Source organism: Acanthochromis polyacanthus, chromosome 14 (genome assembly GCF_021347895.1).
Source record: "Acanthochromis polyacanthus isolate Apoly-LR-REF ecotype Palm Island chromosome 14, KAUST_Apoly_ChrSc, whole genome shotgun sequence".
Classification (NCBI taxonomy): Eukaryota; Metazoa; Chordata; class Actinopteri; family Pomacentridae; genus Acanthochromis; species Acanthochromis polyacanthus.
Genome location: NC_067126.1, coordinates 40403194 through 40421052, shown reverse-complemented (window position 1 = coordinate 40421052; position 17859 = coordinate 40403194). Strand labels below are relative to the sequence as shown.

Sequence of the window (17859 nt, the reverse complement as noted above, 5' to 3'; positions counted from 1 at the left end):
ATCTTGAAACAATCAAAACGCAACTCACCTAAAACGGAGGTATATTGATTTGAAGAGCAGCACAAACCACTGAATTTTCCCAAAATATCCAACAAATCCTGTGTAAATCTCTGAAATTTGGTCATTTTCCACAACTTTAAGACCAAAACTATGAGCAAATGCAGCTGATTAACTAATCAAAGGTTCAAATGTTTTGGTGTTCTTTTGTAAAAACTGGGTGTGTTGGATAAAACTATCACTATATTCTGACATTTCATCAATCAAATGAACATTATCAAAGAGTCCTGAGCTGAACCCCAAATTGATGGAATCAAACTAAATTACCAGGCCTAAAACCCGGCATGCTTCAGTATTCTGCTTCCTGCTGACAGCGTTCCACCACCATCCAAAAAGCAGCTTCCTTATTTCTTAATCTCACAGTTTGAACCCAAAAAATACAAAGCCCTCTGGGGAGCAGGAATGAGGTCAGGCTGTTTCTTCATCAGTGCATCCAGAGTACACTGTGCCAGAAAAGCAGTCGACCCTACAGACATCCAGCAGCATCTCCACACTGTGGCTCTCTGTCACCTCCTTTCTGGATCCCTGAGGAGCTCTGCTGGGATATCCTGGTGGCTCCACACAGGGTCACCATTCAGCACAAAGACGGAAACAGACATCACAGGAGACACTTCCTCAGGTTAAATGGTGCAATCTTCTCAGCACTGTTCAAATGAACCTGCAGGTGAACGGAGCGTCGAGCAGAAGGAGCTGTTTGCTGCATTGCACCTGTCCAAACGCGCCGAACTTCAGCTGCAAAGTGGGCTGTGTTGGTCCCACTGGTGCGTGGGGTGTTGTGATGGTGGACGGACGTGACCCTCCTCCCGCAAATAAAAACACATCAGCGAACATGCCAAGAAGGAAACACGGCGGCGTCCCGGTGCCGGATCGACCTGCGGCGGTGGAGTCTTACCTGGAGGCGGCGGCGGAGTCACAGTCCGGAGATCAGGCACCGAGGACCGGCGGAGTCACAGTCCGGAGATCAGGCACCGAGGACCGGCGGAGTCACAGTCCGGAGATCAGGCACCGAGGACCGGCGTGCGTCTGAGCGTCGTCTGAAGGCAGAGATGATCCACAGCCAGCAGGGTGTTCCCGACAGGAGGGGGCGTGGCGTGGTGTGTATGCATGTATGTGTATGCGTGTGTGTGCGTGTGTGCGTGCGTGCGTTACAATCCTTACAAATAGGTTTATTTCTGACAATGCGACACTTGTTCACGGTCTTATTGTTTCTGCGTAAAAAGCAGCTTCATGGTCCAATTAAAGGAGGATTCCGTCCAAACCTGCACCTTAGTTAGGCTCCAGGAAACTCCCTGGAGTCTCTGCTGGTGCATTTTTCTGTGTTGTGGATTTCCCTGCTTCCTGTGAAGCTGCCGAATCCACTGCAGAGAGAATTTAACGATGTGGAAGAGAGAAATCTGACATTATACCCAATATTAACCACATTATAACTTGATTATCTGTGCTGTGGTTTCTCCAAACACTGTATTTTAAAAAAGACAGGGGTTTTTTTACATTTTACATCTGTTCCATGTTTTGTTTAAATAGAGAGAGCTAATATCTGGTAAAATGACAGAAAAAAAAGTTTCCGTTTTCATGTTAACCCTAAAAAACTGGACTGACGGTAAATCATTTTTTTATTTATTTATTTTTAGTTTTTACAGATGTTCATTAGTTTTTTAAGCAATGCTTGACAATAAAATTACACAATTTTACTGCATTTAAATTACACACACACACACACACACACACACACACACACACACACACACACACACACATAGATAAACTACCGTTCTAAAGTTCGGGGTCATCCAGATAATTCCATGTTTTCCATGAAAACTCCCTCTTTTATCCATGTGCTAACATAACTGCACAAAGGTTTTCTCATCATCAGTGAGCCCAAACACAGCTGAGCTAGAACACTTATTGCTCTGTACCTCTATGGAGATATTCCATTAAAAATCAGCTGTTCCCAGCTACAATAGTCATTTACCACATTAACTATGTCTACACTGGATTTATCATTCATTTCATGTTAACTTCATTGGAAAAAAAACTGCTTTTCTTTAAAAAAAAAAAAGGACATTTCTAAGTGATGCTAAACTTATGAACAGCAGTTTATTTATATATTAGAGATTTTTAGGATTTTTTACAAGAAAAATGCATATATTTAAAAATGTTAAATCAATCAGCAGTTTTTGTCTGCTTTTTTTAATTCTACTTGTTTTGCTGAATTAAAAATATAAGTAGTAAAATTACAGGAAAAATATATTCGGATACACATTACCTCTACAAGGACAGGCTGAAATGTAAAAATATGCATTTTGATAAATGTTATTTTCTTCTTTTACGACGTTTGTCCATAAATGTAGACGGTTGTGTTGTATTAAATTAGCTACAAATATCATTGTTGTACAGATATTTGTAATATTGGAAAGAAATTTTGTTTACATAAAGATCTGACACATAATAAATTATCTGTAAACTGTATTTTATAAACAGTAACTTAATACTACCTTTTGTTAAACAAACTACCATTTGTAAAATACAGTCATGTGCAAAAAAAAAAACATTTGACATTATGTCTACTAAAATCACAAAAAGGTATTAATTTACACATGGACTTGAATAAAAAAATAAAACACTAACAACAAGCCAAAAAAAGAACAAGACGACAAGAAAAAAAAAGGTCCTCATCAAGAATCTGTTGTTTTCTTTGATTGCTGTGGGTTTTTTTTTTTACAAATAGTAATTTATCCTTTTTGTGCAATGTGTGACCATAAAATGATCCTATTGTACTTTATTTAAATGACCTAATGACTCTTTTTTCTCACAGTGTATAAAACCTAAACCCACTATCACTTTCACATCACTTTTGTGAATTTATTTAGATGACAATTTACAATTTTCAGTTATTCACAAGTAATTCTGAGAATCCCCCCAGGACGAAATAGAAAAACAAACAAACTAAAAGCTTAGTAGATGCTGGACAAATGAATGACTAAAAAACAAGTTTCACATAAAATGAAGGGAGAAATTTTTTTTCTTTTCTTTAAAGTGACCCATCTCAGTCCCAGTGAAGCAATAAGACGAGCTTTAGCACTAAAATTGACAGAGACAAGTGAAGTTTTGTAGGGCTGGACCGGAATATCCGAACATCCGAATATCCGGCTGTGACAGTGGTATCCGAATATTAATTCTGAGATCCTAATACTATATATATAATTATTTTTTCTGTTTTGTTTTTTGACAGGATTACCACAGATCTGACCGCTGACACCCACCTGAGGGAGACGCTGCCTCAGATCTCCAGGCTGCTTGGTCGTGGTCTTTCTGCTCCAGAACATCTTCATCAACTACGTCTTCTTCTGAAGAGGCCCTCAGATGCTGCAGTCTCTGACCTTAAGGAGGAACTGCTGCTTTCACTCTGTAACCAGACGGCGGTTATTTTAAAGACCCAGCTCCTGGAGGCTTTGAGTGAAAATTTAACATCCATCAAAACAGAACTACAGACAGTTAAATGTGAGCTGTCGGTCAGTATTTCAAACATCAGTCTGACCCGGGTGTCCTAAAGCTCGCTGTGGGTGAAACAGAAACTTCAGTCTCCACATCAGCGACGACATCGTCACACTCCACAGCAGAGCACCTGTCTGCTGAACGTCTAAAAGTGGACTGTAAAGGTGAAGAATGTAAGCAGCGGAACAGATGTGAGCAGAAAGAAGTCATTTTCTTTTCTCTCTGGTTGACTTGATGCTGTCAGATGCAGATGTTGGAGCTGATTCTGATCTTTCAGGAGAAAAAGCTGCTTTTCCTTCTCAGACTTTTCAGGAAATTATTCTCTCAGGTTTTCTCCGCTGTTTATATTTTTATTATCTGTGATTATTTCATTATTGTAAAATAAAGTTGGAGGCATAAAGACTCATTTAGTTGTTTTATTCCTGAAATCTTTGACGTAGCAGAACTAAACTTCCATTTTCCTTCTTGTACTTCTGATACTAGAACTAAACGTGTCTTTAACACGGATCATCTGGTTTTAATGAATCAGCAGCAACATCACAACAACAAATGAGAACATTTTCAGCAAATTCATGAAACTGATGTCATTTAAGACTATCAGAGTCTGTTTTAGTGTCAAATTAAAGCTGATTACTGACAACTAGAACATTAATGTTACTGTTTTAATCACATTTAGGTTTCCTGAACGTTACATTTACGTCAACCAGCCACAGATTTATGAACTTAATGAAACACATTACAGCAACACAACACACTTCAGCTGCTGACAGGAAACAACACAAACATCGTTAGCTTGATGCTACATTTAGCTGCTAATCAGGACTGCTCAGCTAGCTAGCTTACTGATTCATATGTATACTCACTAGTCTGGTCCGATGCAGGCTCGATGATGATGTTTCAGTGTACCTGAGAACCAGGTACGGACAGTTACATACTAAGAAACATCCAAAAAGGTCCAAAGCTGGCATCAGGAAACATCTTCAAAGCTTCTTCAAATCCAAACAAAACACAATCAAAAGATCAAACTAACTTATTGGTGCATTCAGACAATGAAGTAGCGTTCAGGAGCATCTGAAAACGGAGTATCAGTAATGTAAATTTCCAACGAAAATTTTGGGGGGGCACACGGGGTGGCCAATCAGATCACAGGGGGACCACTGCCCCTCCGTGCCCCCATTGAAGATCCGCCACTGTATCAAACCCAACAATTAGATCCTGAGAGCCATGTAAAGAGAGAGTGTTCAGACAGAAAGCAGGATTGTTGAATTCTGTGTCCTGGCTGTTGATTGTGTAGAGGGAAATATCGTCATATCTTTACAAGGTTCTGTATAACCGCCTATTGAAAAAGATCACAGTGCTTCCTACTCACCCTCTCGGTTACAAATAGTACAACATGCAGAGACTGATGTTCCACCATCACACCTCAAGCTCTAATTCACCTGCCCTGCCTGAGAGCAAAACCTGAAAATGGACAAAAAGCTGCACAGAAGCAGGAAGGAAATGCCAACAGAAAATACACCGTCACATGAAGACCGTTAAATCTAAACCAAAGTGATGAACTGATAAACATCCACAGAGCCAGGTCTAAAACTCTATTTCTGCAGCTTCTTTATTTCTATTTGTCCCTTCTGAAGCAAAACAAACAGACTCATTACCATGAAGAACACTTCATTCTAGGAAAGAGGTTGAATTTTAATCACTGCAAGAATATATTTTTTAATTTTATTAGTATTTCTGACTTGATAAGAAGATTATTTTCTGTTTACTTCTTTAGTTTCTGTTTTTTCTTGCCTCAGATGATCTGACACATAGAAGAGCTCATCCTCCACACTCAGCGCCTTTAATCAGTGTTTTCATGGCTGTACAGACACAGAGTTCATCATGAACAGAGGCATCAAAATAAGACAGGTTTAGAAAGTCTTACAGTTCATACAGTAAAAAGACTTTTTCTTGTACAAAATAGTAAAACATATTTCTGCTTTGGAAATAATAATAACAATAACAATAAAACAGAGAGACAAGACACAGGAATCAATATGATTGTAATGTAGTGAGTGATCCATTTAATGTAGATCAGCCTCAGATCAGCACCACGACAGACATCCAACCTTTGATGACGCGCACACACACACACACACACACACACACACACACACACACACACACACACACACACACACACACACACACACACACACACACACACACACACACACACACAAAGGAAACAGGACGTAGTGAGTTCAGGTAGGAGTGTGTGATGTGGCTGGAAGCTGCAGATCAACTTTCTGTCTGCGGTGACGAAGGAGGAAGAGGATCAGAGTGCTGTGTGTGTTTTATGATTGACAGCTCTGACCCGCCTCCTGCTGCAGCAGCATCTCGTCCTTACGGAGGGGGAAGGTGTCGATGGTGGTGAATAATTCAGCCGCTGTGATGGGGAACGGGTAGCGCTGCTTGTCAATGCCCTGCTTGTCTACCAGCACCATTTGGAAAGACCTCTGGGGAATCCGGAGCAGAATCCTAGAGAGAAGTCACACCAGTTACTGAAGTTCCTCAGATGTGTGTGTTATGGTGTGTGCCTGTGTGTGATTTTTAGTACCTGAGCTGCAGGGCCAGCGCCGGAGTCAGCAGTCTGTGACGGATTCGGCCGACTTGTGCCGGGTAAGTCCCAACCAGCTCGATGACGGTGACGTGTCTCAGGTCCAGACCACACTGAGCATGCTGTCCCACAACACAGAGACAGAGATGCGAGTTTTACAGCTGCATTATCGATTCCAGTGGAGACTGCTTAACTAGACTAACTAATACTAACCTGGACACAGCTCAGACACACATCTACTGAACCACCAGAGCTGCAGCAAACATCACGCTCAACATTAGTACCGGTTCACCTCCATTCAAAAAGGTGCTCCTTTAGTGGTGTTTACTTTTTTAACTGTTTTCATCTGTGATCAGCTAAAATATGAACACATGAAACAAAGAAATATCTGAACTAAACCCTTCACAATAATAATGAAAATAAAATAATAATATAACAATGAAAAAACTGCAATAATAAATATAACAATAATAATAAAATCATATAATAAAAATGCAAATAATAATATTACTAATAAAAACACAAAAATAATAACAAAATAAATATAATAAAAACAAAAATAGTGTGGTGATTCTGCAGCTGTATGGTTTGAAGACATCCATCCATCATTCATCCATCCATCCATCCATCCATCATTCATCCATCCATCCATCATCCATCCATCCATTCATCATTCATCTATCCATCATCCATCCATCCATCCATCATCCATCCATCCTTCATCCATCCATCCATTCATCCATCCATCATTCATCCATCCATCCATCATCCATCATTCATCCATCCATCATCCATCCATCCTTCATCCATCCATCATTCATCCATCCATCATTCATCCATCCATCCATCCATCCATCATTCATCCATCCATCATCCATCCATCCATCCATCATTCATCTATCCATCATCCATCCATCCATCCATCATCCATCCATCCTTCATCCATCCATCCATTCATCCATCATTCATCCATCCATCCATCATCCATCCATCAATCCATCATTCATTCATCCAACCATCCATCATCCATCCATCCATCAATCCATCATTCATCCATCCATCCATCATCCATCATTCATCCATCCATCCATCCATCATCCATCCATCCATCATCCATCATTCATCCATCCATCCATCCATCATCCATCCATCCATCCATCCATCCATCAATCCATCATTCATTCATTCATCCATCATCCATCCATCATTCATCATTCATCCATCCATCATTCATCATTCATCCATCCATCATTCATCATTCATCCATCCATCCATCCATCATTCATCCATCCATCATTCATCATTCATCCATCCATCCATCCATCATTCATCCATCCATCCATCCATCATTCATCCATCATCCATCCATCATCCATCCATCCATCCATCATCCGTCACATTTAAGCCTACTTGTTGTAGTTTATTTCTCCACTGTGGTGACACAACACCTGTGAGTGTAGAAACACTCCAGCAAACAACCCTTTTGTGGGAAGTTTATTTTTTCTGTTGCAGAATATTTGTAATATAAAACATTGTATGGGGCCTCGGGGTTGGTGTTATTACACGTCACATCATCTGTGTGTGTCAGCTCTCTGCTCTGAGAGCTGAGATGGTGTCCAATAAAGAATCCATAACATATATGATGAACGGTAGTTTGCTGTCCTCCTGCAGCTGCATCACATGAACTAATACTGACTGAAGGATCAGAAACTGAACCTTTTTTAATAGCAATAATTATATACAAGAGTGTATTGTTCCAGCATCTCTTCTTACAGGACATACTGTATGTCTGGGGTTGCTCCTGTACTCAGCATGGGCTCATTTTTCACTGTAAAGTTCTCCGTAAAGTACAGAACAAACTTGGAAGGGAAAAAGTTGAATTTCTTTGATCAATAATTTTTGCGGAATTGGGGGAAAAACATGGGATCCACATGCACTTCATCTTCCCAAGTGTCCAGAGGTGCCAACATGCTGGATGTATTTTACTGTTTGTTTTCATACTCGCCTCACAGCTGCCTACGGCTCAGCCTAGTTCAGGCAAAAATTCCCTGTGACTGTTGGTTCCAGCTAAATCACGAACCAACTTTTTGGAAAATATTTAAATGAGCTGAGTAGAATAAAATGATTTGAATGAAATATCATAATTTTATGCTTAGATATGGTTAAGTTTTCTAGATCTTAAGGAAAATTGAAAATTCGATGGTTCTTTCTGTTTTATAGTTTATTGCTGTGATAAAAGCCGGAAATGTTCTTTTTTATAAGACAACATGCTTTCAAGACCTCTGGCAGGTTCTGGGCTTCAGAGAGTTTATGCACTAGTTTATGATGTTTCATCCTCCTTCTGAGCTTATTTCCCTTCTAAATGCAAATATGTGGATATTTATTCATAAGAAATCATGATTTCTGTTTTTTCAAATTAGCGAAGCTGCTGCACGGTTCTTCAGCAGGCCCTCACTGGGGCGCAAATACCCCGGCTGAGAATCATTAATTCACAGCTACAGCAGCAGTCTGTGCTGTTTGACCAGGCACGTTTGGCACACAGAATAGAAAGAATTAAACAAACAGACTTTATTGAGTCCAAAGGAAAATATCAGCATCCGCTGTGTGCTCAGAATAAAAAATATCCCCATTTTAAGACAGTACTCTTAGAAGCTGTGTCCAAAATTTTAAAGATTTTCTTCCGCTGCCACTACAGGAACTTTATTTCAAACTACTATACAACTATACTACTATTGTGAATGTATTGACAGTTAGTCTGATGTAAAAAATGCTTGAAAGTGCTTGTCTTGTTGTCTTACTTGTAATCATATTGCAGTTTTTATATTGTAAAGGATGATTATAGTTTCCCAGATTAAGATATAATTTCTTCTTTTTCTGACAACAGTTCAAGTTTCTTGATCTCACTGCAAGTCCTCATTTTAAGGTGGTTTGAAAAATGTAGTAAAGTTTTCTAAATAACTTATGATAACCAAACACGTGGATCACTCAGATTGTTCACAAACCGACGCTGGTTTGATAAGTTTGTCACTTTGAAAGGTCAGGCGCTTAAAGGCAGGTCTGACTTCATGGTTTCTGACAAGCTGGGAAACATCCACCCCAGAATAGCCTTATCACAGCCAGTGTCACCATCATTTATTCACCACCGTGGCATTTTCTCTTTGTCACTACGACACCCTTTCTCCTGTTATCTGGCTTTGTCCCACATAGGCAGCAAAGCGAGAAAGAGAACCAAACAGACCATGTTTCTCTTTGTGAGCAGCATCAGAATGGACACAGATCACTTCCATCACTTCATCCTGCTCATCACTGCATCTCAGTCCATCCACATCCAGCTCATGTTCTCTCTCTGAGTCATGCCTCACCTGTAAGTTAGTCATCTGGAAGCGGTAATTGTGATTGGCGGCAGTTGGTGCTGAGATAATGAGGAGCCGTCGCTTCTCGTAGAACTGGTCCAGCAGCGCGGCAGCTGAGCGCACGCCCACATTAATGTTCATGGCTGTGAAGACGTTGAATGTACAATTAAGGCGAGATATGACGCACAGAACAACACGGTATAATTAGATTGTGGCTCAGTAAATGAATAAAAAACGGACTGGACGTGAGCTGCAACTCACTTCTTCCTGTCTGACAGACAGAGAGGTGGCCAGAATCGATTTTTCTAATCGATGGGAAGCAGAGGCTGCCATATTCTCCTCCACTGAGTTTCTCACATGAGATAAACATGCCTCAACTGACCGGCACCAACACGTAATTATTGAAATGATATAAATGATCCCTCAACACTGGCTGGGGGACAATTCTGCTGTTGTATTCTGAAAAGAATTGAATGTTCTAAATCCTTGCTTGAAAGCACAAAGCCTCATAAAAACCATTTAATGGTTCTGTACTTGGACAGATACACTGATTTACACTCTAATTTACTGACTGATGGGGCTAGAAAAATGCCACCAGTCAAAAGTTTGGGCACACCTTCTCTTTCTATGGTTTTTATTTAATTGTTTTCTACAATGTAGATTAGCACTGAAAATGTCAAAACTATAAAAAAAATACATATGGAATTATGTAGTAAACAAAAAAGCGTTGATCTTAATGCAATGTAATATAATGTTGCAATGTAGAAAATAATAGAAAAAAATAGAAAGAACTGAATGAGAAGGTGTGTCCAAACTTTTGACTGGTAGTGTGAATAAATACTGAGCTTACAGTAAAAGTTTGTTGTGTTTGTGAAGTTAGAAGGTGATGCGTGTAGGTCTACATGCCGTACATACGTGCACAGGTCGTGTCTGAACCGGACCAGGTGAGTCCGTACTGACACACTCTGGCAGCGCTGCCCTGCAGCTCGAAGCCTCCCGTACATTTGAATTCACAGGAAGCACCGTAGTTGTCTTTGTCGGCGTCACACTTCATATAACCGTTGTCTGGAGGAAACAGCGGGCTGCAGCGGCGAACTGACAAAACACAGGAGACACGGAAACACAAATGAACTGGTTTTTCAACAGATCTCATTTAAGAAATAAAACATTTAACCAGCAAGACTGACATTTTTTCCCTTCAGCTTCTCATTTTGAGTGCTGAGGTTTGACAACTTATATAAGAGGTTTATCGTCTGCCAAATCTTATGGTTGAAAACAAGGCATTAATCAAGATTTAAAAACATCCGAGTCAAAATATGATGCCAGTTTAGGGTTTGTCTGCTTGTGTTTTCAGCACGGCCAGTAAAATGTGATCAAACTGAACTCATACAACTCTAAAAGTTAACGTGACCTGTTGAGAGTTAAAGTCCTATTAATAACTAACTCAGGGTGTCTTTATACAATTTTCAGCTTTAAATTTTGCACATTTAGTAATGAATTTGTAATATTACTGTAAAATGTTTTTAAAGTAAGATTTTGGGTTTTAATCGAGATTTCAAGTCATGAGATTACTAATATTTAATATCTGCAATAAGCTGCGATCTGTGTCTGTAAACTCTGACTGTATACAAAAAACAAAAGCTTCCTGGTTTCATCTACAGGCTTCAGAAAATTGTATTACTTGTATCTGTCCAGTATTACTTATGATTCAGTTTATGTGTCTCAGTAAGTCGTGACAGCGTGACAATAAAACAGACACCAAAAACTGAAGCAGATAAATGGAAATCAGCCATCAGTTATTTAAGTTTTCAACATCACTTGTGAATAAAACGTGTGCATCAGTGAAGAACGACAGCAGAGTATCCGATCCCTTGCTGATATTTGTTCTTTTGCTTTGCTATAAAAACATTTTTTTCTTTGCTTCAATGAGCAACAAAAAGAAAGGAGACCGTCCTTCAGCTGACAGACTCCAGCTATTATTGCTGTAATTTAGTGGCAGACAGACCAAATTCATCAGAATGGGTTTACAAGGCCTCATTTGAAAGTTAAAAAAGCAACCAGAAGATCTCACATGAACACGCAGTCCAGTATCTGCTGGATGTTGGGTTCAGAGGCCATCGTTTCCTGCTAACTGTAGCACATGAAGAAGAAAAAAAACGCCTAACCGGGTGGTGGTACATGGATTTGTTTTCCATGAATCCGCTTCACTTTTGGATAATTGTCCAAATGGCAAATGTCCCAAATTGTCCTAAAAACTCTGAACTGTGAGCATCTGATCTGTGGAGGATCAGACCATCAGGTTAATCATAACCTCCATCAGGTTCTAATAGAAATCAGTTCAGAAAATCCAGTGCTGCTTCATGCAAAAAGAAAAAAAAACTGAGTTTCCATGACGGAAACTGGCCTTTTAAATCCCAAGTAAATGTGACGTTACTACAGAAATGTTTTTTATAAATGCAATGTCATATCATTTTATATAATTTATTCTCAGAAACCTTTAGTTTCCACTGAAGGTCAGCTGAATCAATAGACTCATAGATCTGGATTTTACATCCAAATAACTGCTATTTTTTCCTGTCCAGTGAACTTTCTGATGTGCAATGAATAAGAGATACACAAGTCATTTTTGTTTTGTGCATTTTTATGTAGTGTTTTATTTTTTAATGGTTTTTGTGTTTATGTGTTATCATCCTAATTTACTTTCCTTGTTATCTTATTATTTGTTAATAAGTCCAATTACTTTGTATTACCTTTCATTTATTGATTTAATATCTCAAGTACCAATCTTGTCTGATAAAATTCTTACGTCTTTGTATTGGTTTCTAAATCTATTTCACTATCCTTCATTTTGTCAGTCACTTGTAAAACACTTTGAACTGCATTTGATTTGTTAGAAAAGGGTTATATAATTCAGCTGGGACTGACTATTACTATTTTGTATGTATTTATAAAAGTGCAACAATAGAGTCTTCATTTTTAAAATAAATTTATGAGGCATCTTGGAAACAACCTCATAATATCAAGTGTGACCAAGAATCCTGCTCCTCATGAATGATCAGAATCTCTTTCAGTGCTTTAGAGACTCACCTCTCACTCTGACAGTGAAGCGACAGGATCCTTTGTTCCCGGCTCGGTCGAACACCGTATACGACATCTTATGGAGCCCCTCTGGGAAGTCAGACTTTGAAGGTTTTCCTTTCAGGATAACACTGCAAAAGACATCCACACTTTTAATCTTTCATTGTTATCTCCCCTTTCATAGTGAAATACTGAACAAGACTAGAACAGACTGAGGGTGAAGTGACAGGATATGAGCATAAAAGGGCTCAGAGATCAGACTGACTCTGTGAGGATGCCGTCTGCTGTGTCGACACCCTCCGGTGTGTCCCAGGTCACCCTGGCCGTCAGCTTTCTCGGCTCTGCCCACTTATCCTTCAGAGTAGGGCACTTGATTTTTGGAGGATCCAAGTCTACAGAGAGGGAAAAAAAAGTTTTACATTTTAATAAAGGAAGAACAAACCAAGCTGCAACCTGAAGCTGAAAAATAAAACCCGTGTGGAAACACCAAAAACTGCAGTTCTTCTAATGACCGCTTGAGTCTATGTTCTGGACCGTAGACTGTACATAGACTGTATATACAGTCAATCCTAACAGACCCCTGTTTAAAATGTCGAACTTTACAGCAGGAATGAACATGATTACAGTCTGGTACAAGACACAGCTCATTACAGCCATACGGGGGTGGATTTTTATACAAGTATACTCTTTAAATTGCATTAAAGTTAAGCAAAATAGGACCTTTGTGTGTTTGTATTAGCTCTTTGCTGAGCTTTGGTGGAGTCAGGCGCTGCTAAGATGATGACAGCTCACCGTTAGACTGAGCTTCAAGAAGCTAAAAGTCATTTTGTCAGCAGCTAAAGTTTGACACTTCAAACCTGTGGAACAGCGTAACCAATAAGACCTGGACATGAACAACAAGGCAGAGACCGAAACACTGACAGACAATCAAAGAATCAGATGTCCAGCATTCTTTTAAGGTGATATAAAAAGTACGGTGAATCATCTCTGAGGAAACGACTGAATTCAGTGAGTCCTCTTAGAAACAGATGGAGTCATTTCACATAAAGCTCGGGGAGGATGTGCTGGCAGTGACGACTGAATGAGTCTGTAACTACAGAAACCCTGTGATTCTCTGCTGGATGAGACTACGGTTTATGAGAACATCAAAGTGCAGGTTCTATGTCTCAGCTTTTCATGTTATTTTCAGCTCAGACTGAGAAGAGAAAAACATCATTTTCAGCAAACCACAGAGTACTGGTGTATGTGTGTGTATAATATTTCTTGAGGCCTGTTTTTACCAAACATCAATCATAAAAGCTTGTAGTATCAGGAACATGCTTTATTGTAGACTAGCAGGAGCTGACATTGTGCCTAAAGCTAGTAATTACTTATTAGTAGCCTGCAGGCTCCAGTCCTCTATGGGAGACAAAACAACAACACAAACAGTCGTACCAACACAGGTGGGGACTCCGGCACTCCACACTGAGGTGTGCTGGCAGGTTGCTGTCTTCTGGCCCTTCAGACTGAATCCAGGGGAGCAGAAGAACTCGCAGCGGGAGTTAAAGTAGGAGCCGTCCGAACACTTGTAGCCGCCGTTCACGGGCATGTCCAGCTTGGGACAACGGCTCTCTGTCAGCAGACAACGACTAGTGTTAATGCAATGTTTGGGTTGAAAATGCTCAGATGCACGTCATAAAGTTCTGCTGAAGTTAGTTACTGATAAAACACGGTCTTATTTCAGGATACTTTAAAAGAAATGCTTGTTTGATGGTCGGCTAGCTTCAGCATCTTTGTCCCCCTACAATTTCCAGCTTTGGAATTGCTGCTGCAGTTTTCACAACCTTTCTGAAATCGATTCTCAGAAAGTCACGTCCACTATTTCCGTCTCTTTTTGCACATACAATCAGTGCAACACTATGGATGCTATCAAGGAGATATTGACAGAAAACGTGCCCTGGTAGCTCCATATTCAGTAAATTATCTTGTCTCAGTCATTCTGAAACATCTGTTTTTTTTGCGTGACCATTCACTCAGCAGAAATAACATTATATAAACCACCCCCACAGTGGTAGCAGTAAGAGTTACTGTGGAATAATTTAGTGTCCTACGGCCTGTTTCCAAGGAGGCTTCACTCTGCCAAGTCCAGGCTTTGAGGGAAAGTAATAGATCCATGTAATTATTTGCAAAATGTGTTGTATAGAGAGAGTAACTCTCTTTTAAAAGTCCTGAACATCAGCCACAGACAGCTTTATCTAATTAAAATGTTGCATTCTGATGCCATAAAAAAAACGTATAAATACGTCTCCTGATGAAGACAGTGCGATGAGGTTCAAAGCTGAGGAAAATGAGGATTAAGAATGAATTATAAGTAGTAATTAATAGGTAGTAACTCAGGAAGGAACTACCTCGGCTTTATGCTCAGGTCATTGTGGAAGTACGTTAAAACAGAAGGAGGCCCCTGGAGGCTAGATCCAATTAAATCTTGTTCATAGAGCATCAACTTTTCACCTCCTTTTAAGTGTTTTGGTGTCCCATTGTGTTAACTGTTGCTCCGTTAATGAGACTGGATGATGGTGGTGATAGTCATCATCCGCTGATTGACAGCCTGAGGTGTGTTTCCACAGCGTGATGGAAAATCTGCCACACTGCTTTATATGGAGGGAGCTGGCTCCAAACAGAAAGAAAAGATTGTACCAACCACAAGCTGCAACTCTGAGCTACAAACTTGCTGACCGGTCTCACTATGTCAAAGTTTATATCCAGTCTGACGCCCTGTTCAGACGTAACCCTGCTGGTTTGATCTCTTGAGGTGATGGTATTCTAATGTTCAGACAAAGGTTAATGTTCTTTATGGCTTTATTCAGACGTACACTCTATAGTGATGGAATGAGCCCTGATACAAATATAACAAAATACTAACATAATGCAATATCTGCTGCATGCATGAGATCTGACAGGCAGTATTTCGCCATCTTGGGCTTGTTCATGCATCAGTGAGACTACTGATGTTTAGTCTGATGCTGTGTTAAAAAAAAAAAATGTTGGTTCACATCTGCCTTCCTCCCACAGTCCACAAACATGCTGAGGTTAATTGGTGATTCTAAACTGTTCCTAAGTGTGAATGTGAGTGTGATTTTTTGTCTCTATGTGTAGCCCTGTGACAGACTGTTACCTGTCCAGGTGTCAGCTGGGTTAGACATCAGCTCCCCCATCACCCTGATGAGGATTAATGTGTTCACATCTAGTAAACCTGTCGTTGTGACTTTAGGAAAGTGCCCAGGGTGCTCACTCAGACATGAAGCCAACAAAAGAATCGCTCGTCTTCAGGCCTCTGACTTCAGCGTGTTTGTTAACATACAGTTGCATTTGAACAGAGAGATTTGAGGTGTGTTCAGGTGGACGTTGGTTCTCACGTCGGCAGGCGTAGTTAGAGGACCAGTGCTTGCTCGCCATACACACCACCTCTGAGCTGTGGGATTCGTATCCCTGCTTACAGCGGATTTTACAGCGAGTCCCCATCACGTTCCTGTGGTGGTCTCCTCTGGGCGTACGGCAGCTCACGTCACCATGTTTCAGCTTAATGGGTGCGCACCACGGCGTTCCTGAAAACCGAGACAAGAGAACGGCACTGACCTTTTAATTTTCAGCTTCGGTGTAAGTTCATATACTTTACGGTGGTTTTGGAGTAGTAAAGGCTGAATAAAACCACTTACCTGAAGACTACAGAAGGCTAGAAAGACTTTATTAGTGTGAAAATATAAAAGCCACCCATCACCTGGAGTGCAGGCAGATAGGGTGGATTTCTCATTACCTTATCTGCGACTTTCCAATAGTGTCTCGGGAGGAAAAGAAGATAGGTACACTTGAGGAGGAGACAGATAATGATGTGTAGGAGTGCTACAGAGTGTGAAAGTCATCACAGATAAAAGTCTGTCTTGAGAGTGAAACTGACAGTTGTCACACTAGTGATTGGTTATCATCTCTGTTTACTGTCCCCTGGATCCAATTCCATTTCCTTTCTCAGCTTTACCACAGAAAGACCCGTTTTAGATGAGAATAATGGTGTCCTAATAAAAAACAGCTTGACATTTCAGAAAATGCATGGTTCTGCCTTCTTTGTAAAATGAAAAGCGACGACTGACGGTGTACGTTTCAGTATGAAGCTCCGGACAGTTCGACTAACTGACCCTGAATACAGAAAACAGGGATAAACAGGCAGCTGTCCAAAGGTAACCTCTGCAGATAGATTGCTGGCAGTAGCTTCAAATTGATCGCAAAAGATGAAAACGATATCAGATTTCTAATCAAACTCTGAGCAAAAAAGCAGAAAAGCATAATTCCAGAAAATGTCAAACTAGTCCTTTTGACCTGTCAAATGTTGGTTCACATCTGGCTTCCTGGATTGCTGCCCATCTCTACAATGCTTGTCTAAATATTCCTTGTCTGATGCCAAGTTTCAGGGGCCCCGAGGTTCTCATTCCAATTCAGGGAAATCAGAATCTGCAGTTTATTTCCTGCTGGCTCAGGATGAACACTCGGATGCACACACTTGGAGAGGAAGATACACACAAGCTTAGGCTGATTTCCAGTTGGAATAAAAATGAGTATTCATTACACAGCTCCCTCTCTCTCTCTGTGTGCAAAGTTTCCACAGCCGCCGAGTAAAAGAAAATAATACTACATTTGAGCTTTTACACGAGGGCAGAGTTTGGTTTGGCCTCGATAATAATGTTCCGTGTCTAACTGACTCTGAATTTAATGCTGGAAGCTACTTTGACGTAACTGAGTCAGTCTGCAAAACTGGCTGAACTTTGTTCAATTATGACTTTTTAAAGACAAGGCAAAATACAAAAATTCAGTTTTCTGGTTCTAATCCAGCAGCCCTGAAATAATTATTCAGTTAACTTAAGTTTCATTCCCAAAGAATGTCCAAATCTATTATTATGTTTGCCTGTCTGTAAAATATTAAAATATACATGAATGGATGAAATTTGACAGATCAACATGAATGGACTTGCTCTTATATAGCGCTTTACTACTCATCAGAGTACTCAAAGTGCTCAAACAACAATTGCTTCCATTCAACCATACACTCACACATTCTCACTCTGGGGCGGACAGAAGCGTGGCTGCCAATCCACGCCTACGGCCCCTCAGACCACCACCAACATTCATACACCAGTGTGAGAGCAGCACTGAAGGCAAGGTGGGTTAAGTGTCTTGCCCAAGGACACAACAGCACATGACTAGGACAGAGCGGGAATCGAACCGCCGACCCTTCGATCATTTGACAAC

At 40.3% G+C, this 17859-nt stretch overlaps 2 protein-coding genes and 1 long non-coding RNA gene across 10 annotated transcripts in view; 1 reads left to right on the top strand and 2 right to left on the bottom strand.

Annotated features, from left to right (window-relative positions):
* Positions 1-1073, bottom strand: part of sytl5 (synaptotagmin-like 5) — a 47414-nt gene extending 46341 nt beyond the window's left edge. For all 5 annotated transcript variants that reach the window (XM_022202760.2, XM_051958622.1, XM_022202762.2 and 2 more), the window contains exon 1: positions 950-1073. The gene's annotated coding sequence lies outside the window, so the exon portion shown is untranslated. The remainder of the gene's footprint in view (positions 1-949) is intronic.
* On the top strand, positions 1060-3958 carry LOC127537023 (uncharacterized). Its single transcript, XR_007946318.1, has 2 exons — positions 1060-1151; positions 3290-3958. It is a non-coding gene; the product is annotated as an uncharacterized LOC127537023 (long non-coding RNA).
* Positions 3959-5378: 1420 nt separating this feature from the next.
* The window catches only part of srpx (sushi-repeat containing protein X-linked), a 27677-nt gene continuing 15196 nt past the window's right edge, over positions 5379-17859 (bottom strand). For all 4 annotated transcript variants that reach the window (XM_051958625.1, XM_022202759.2, XM_051958624.1 and 1 more), the window contains 8 exons: positions 15978-16166; positions 14017-14193; positions 12848-12974; positions 12592-12713; positions 10420-10599; positions 9514-9647; positions 6152-6273; positions 5379-6072 (listed from right to left, as the gene is read on the bottom strand). In XM_051958625.1, coding sequence (XP_051814585.1) covers positions 5889-6072; positions 6152-6273; positions 9514-9647; positions 10420-10599; positions 12592-12713; positions 12848-12974; positions 14017-14193; positions 15978-16166 — 1235 coding nt within the window. In that variant the 3' untranslated portion in view covers positions 5379-5888. The remainder of the gene's footprint in view (positions 6073-6151; positions 6274-9513; positions 9648-10419; positions 10600-12591; positions 12714-12847; positions 12975-14016; positions 14194-15977; positions 16167-17859) is intronic.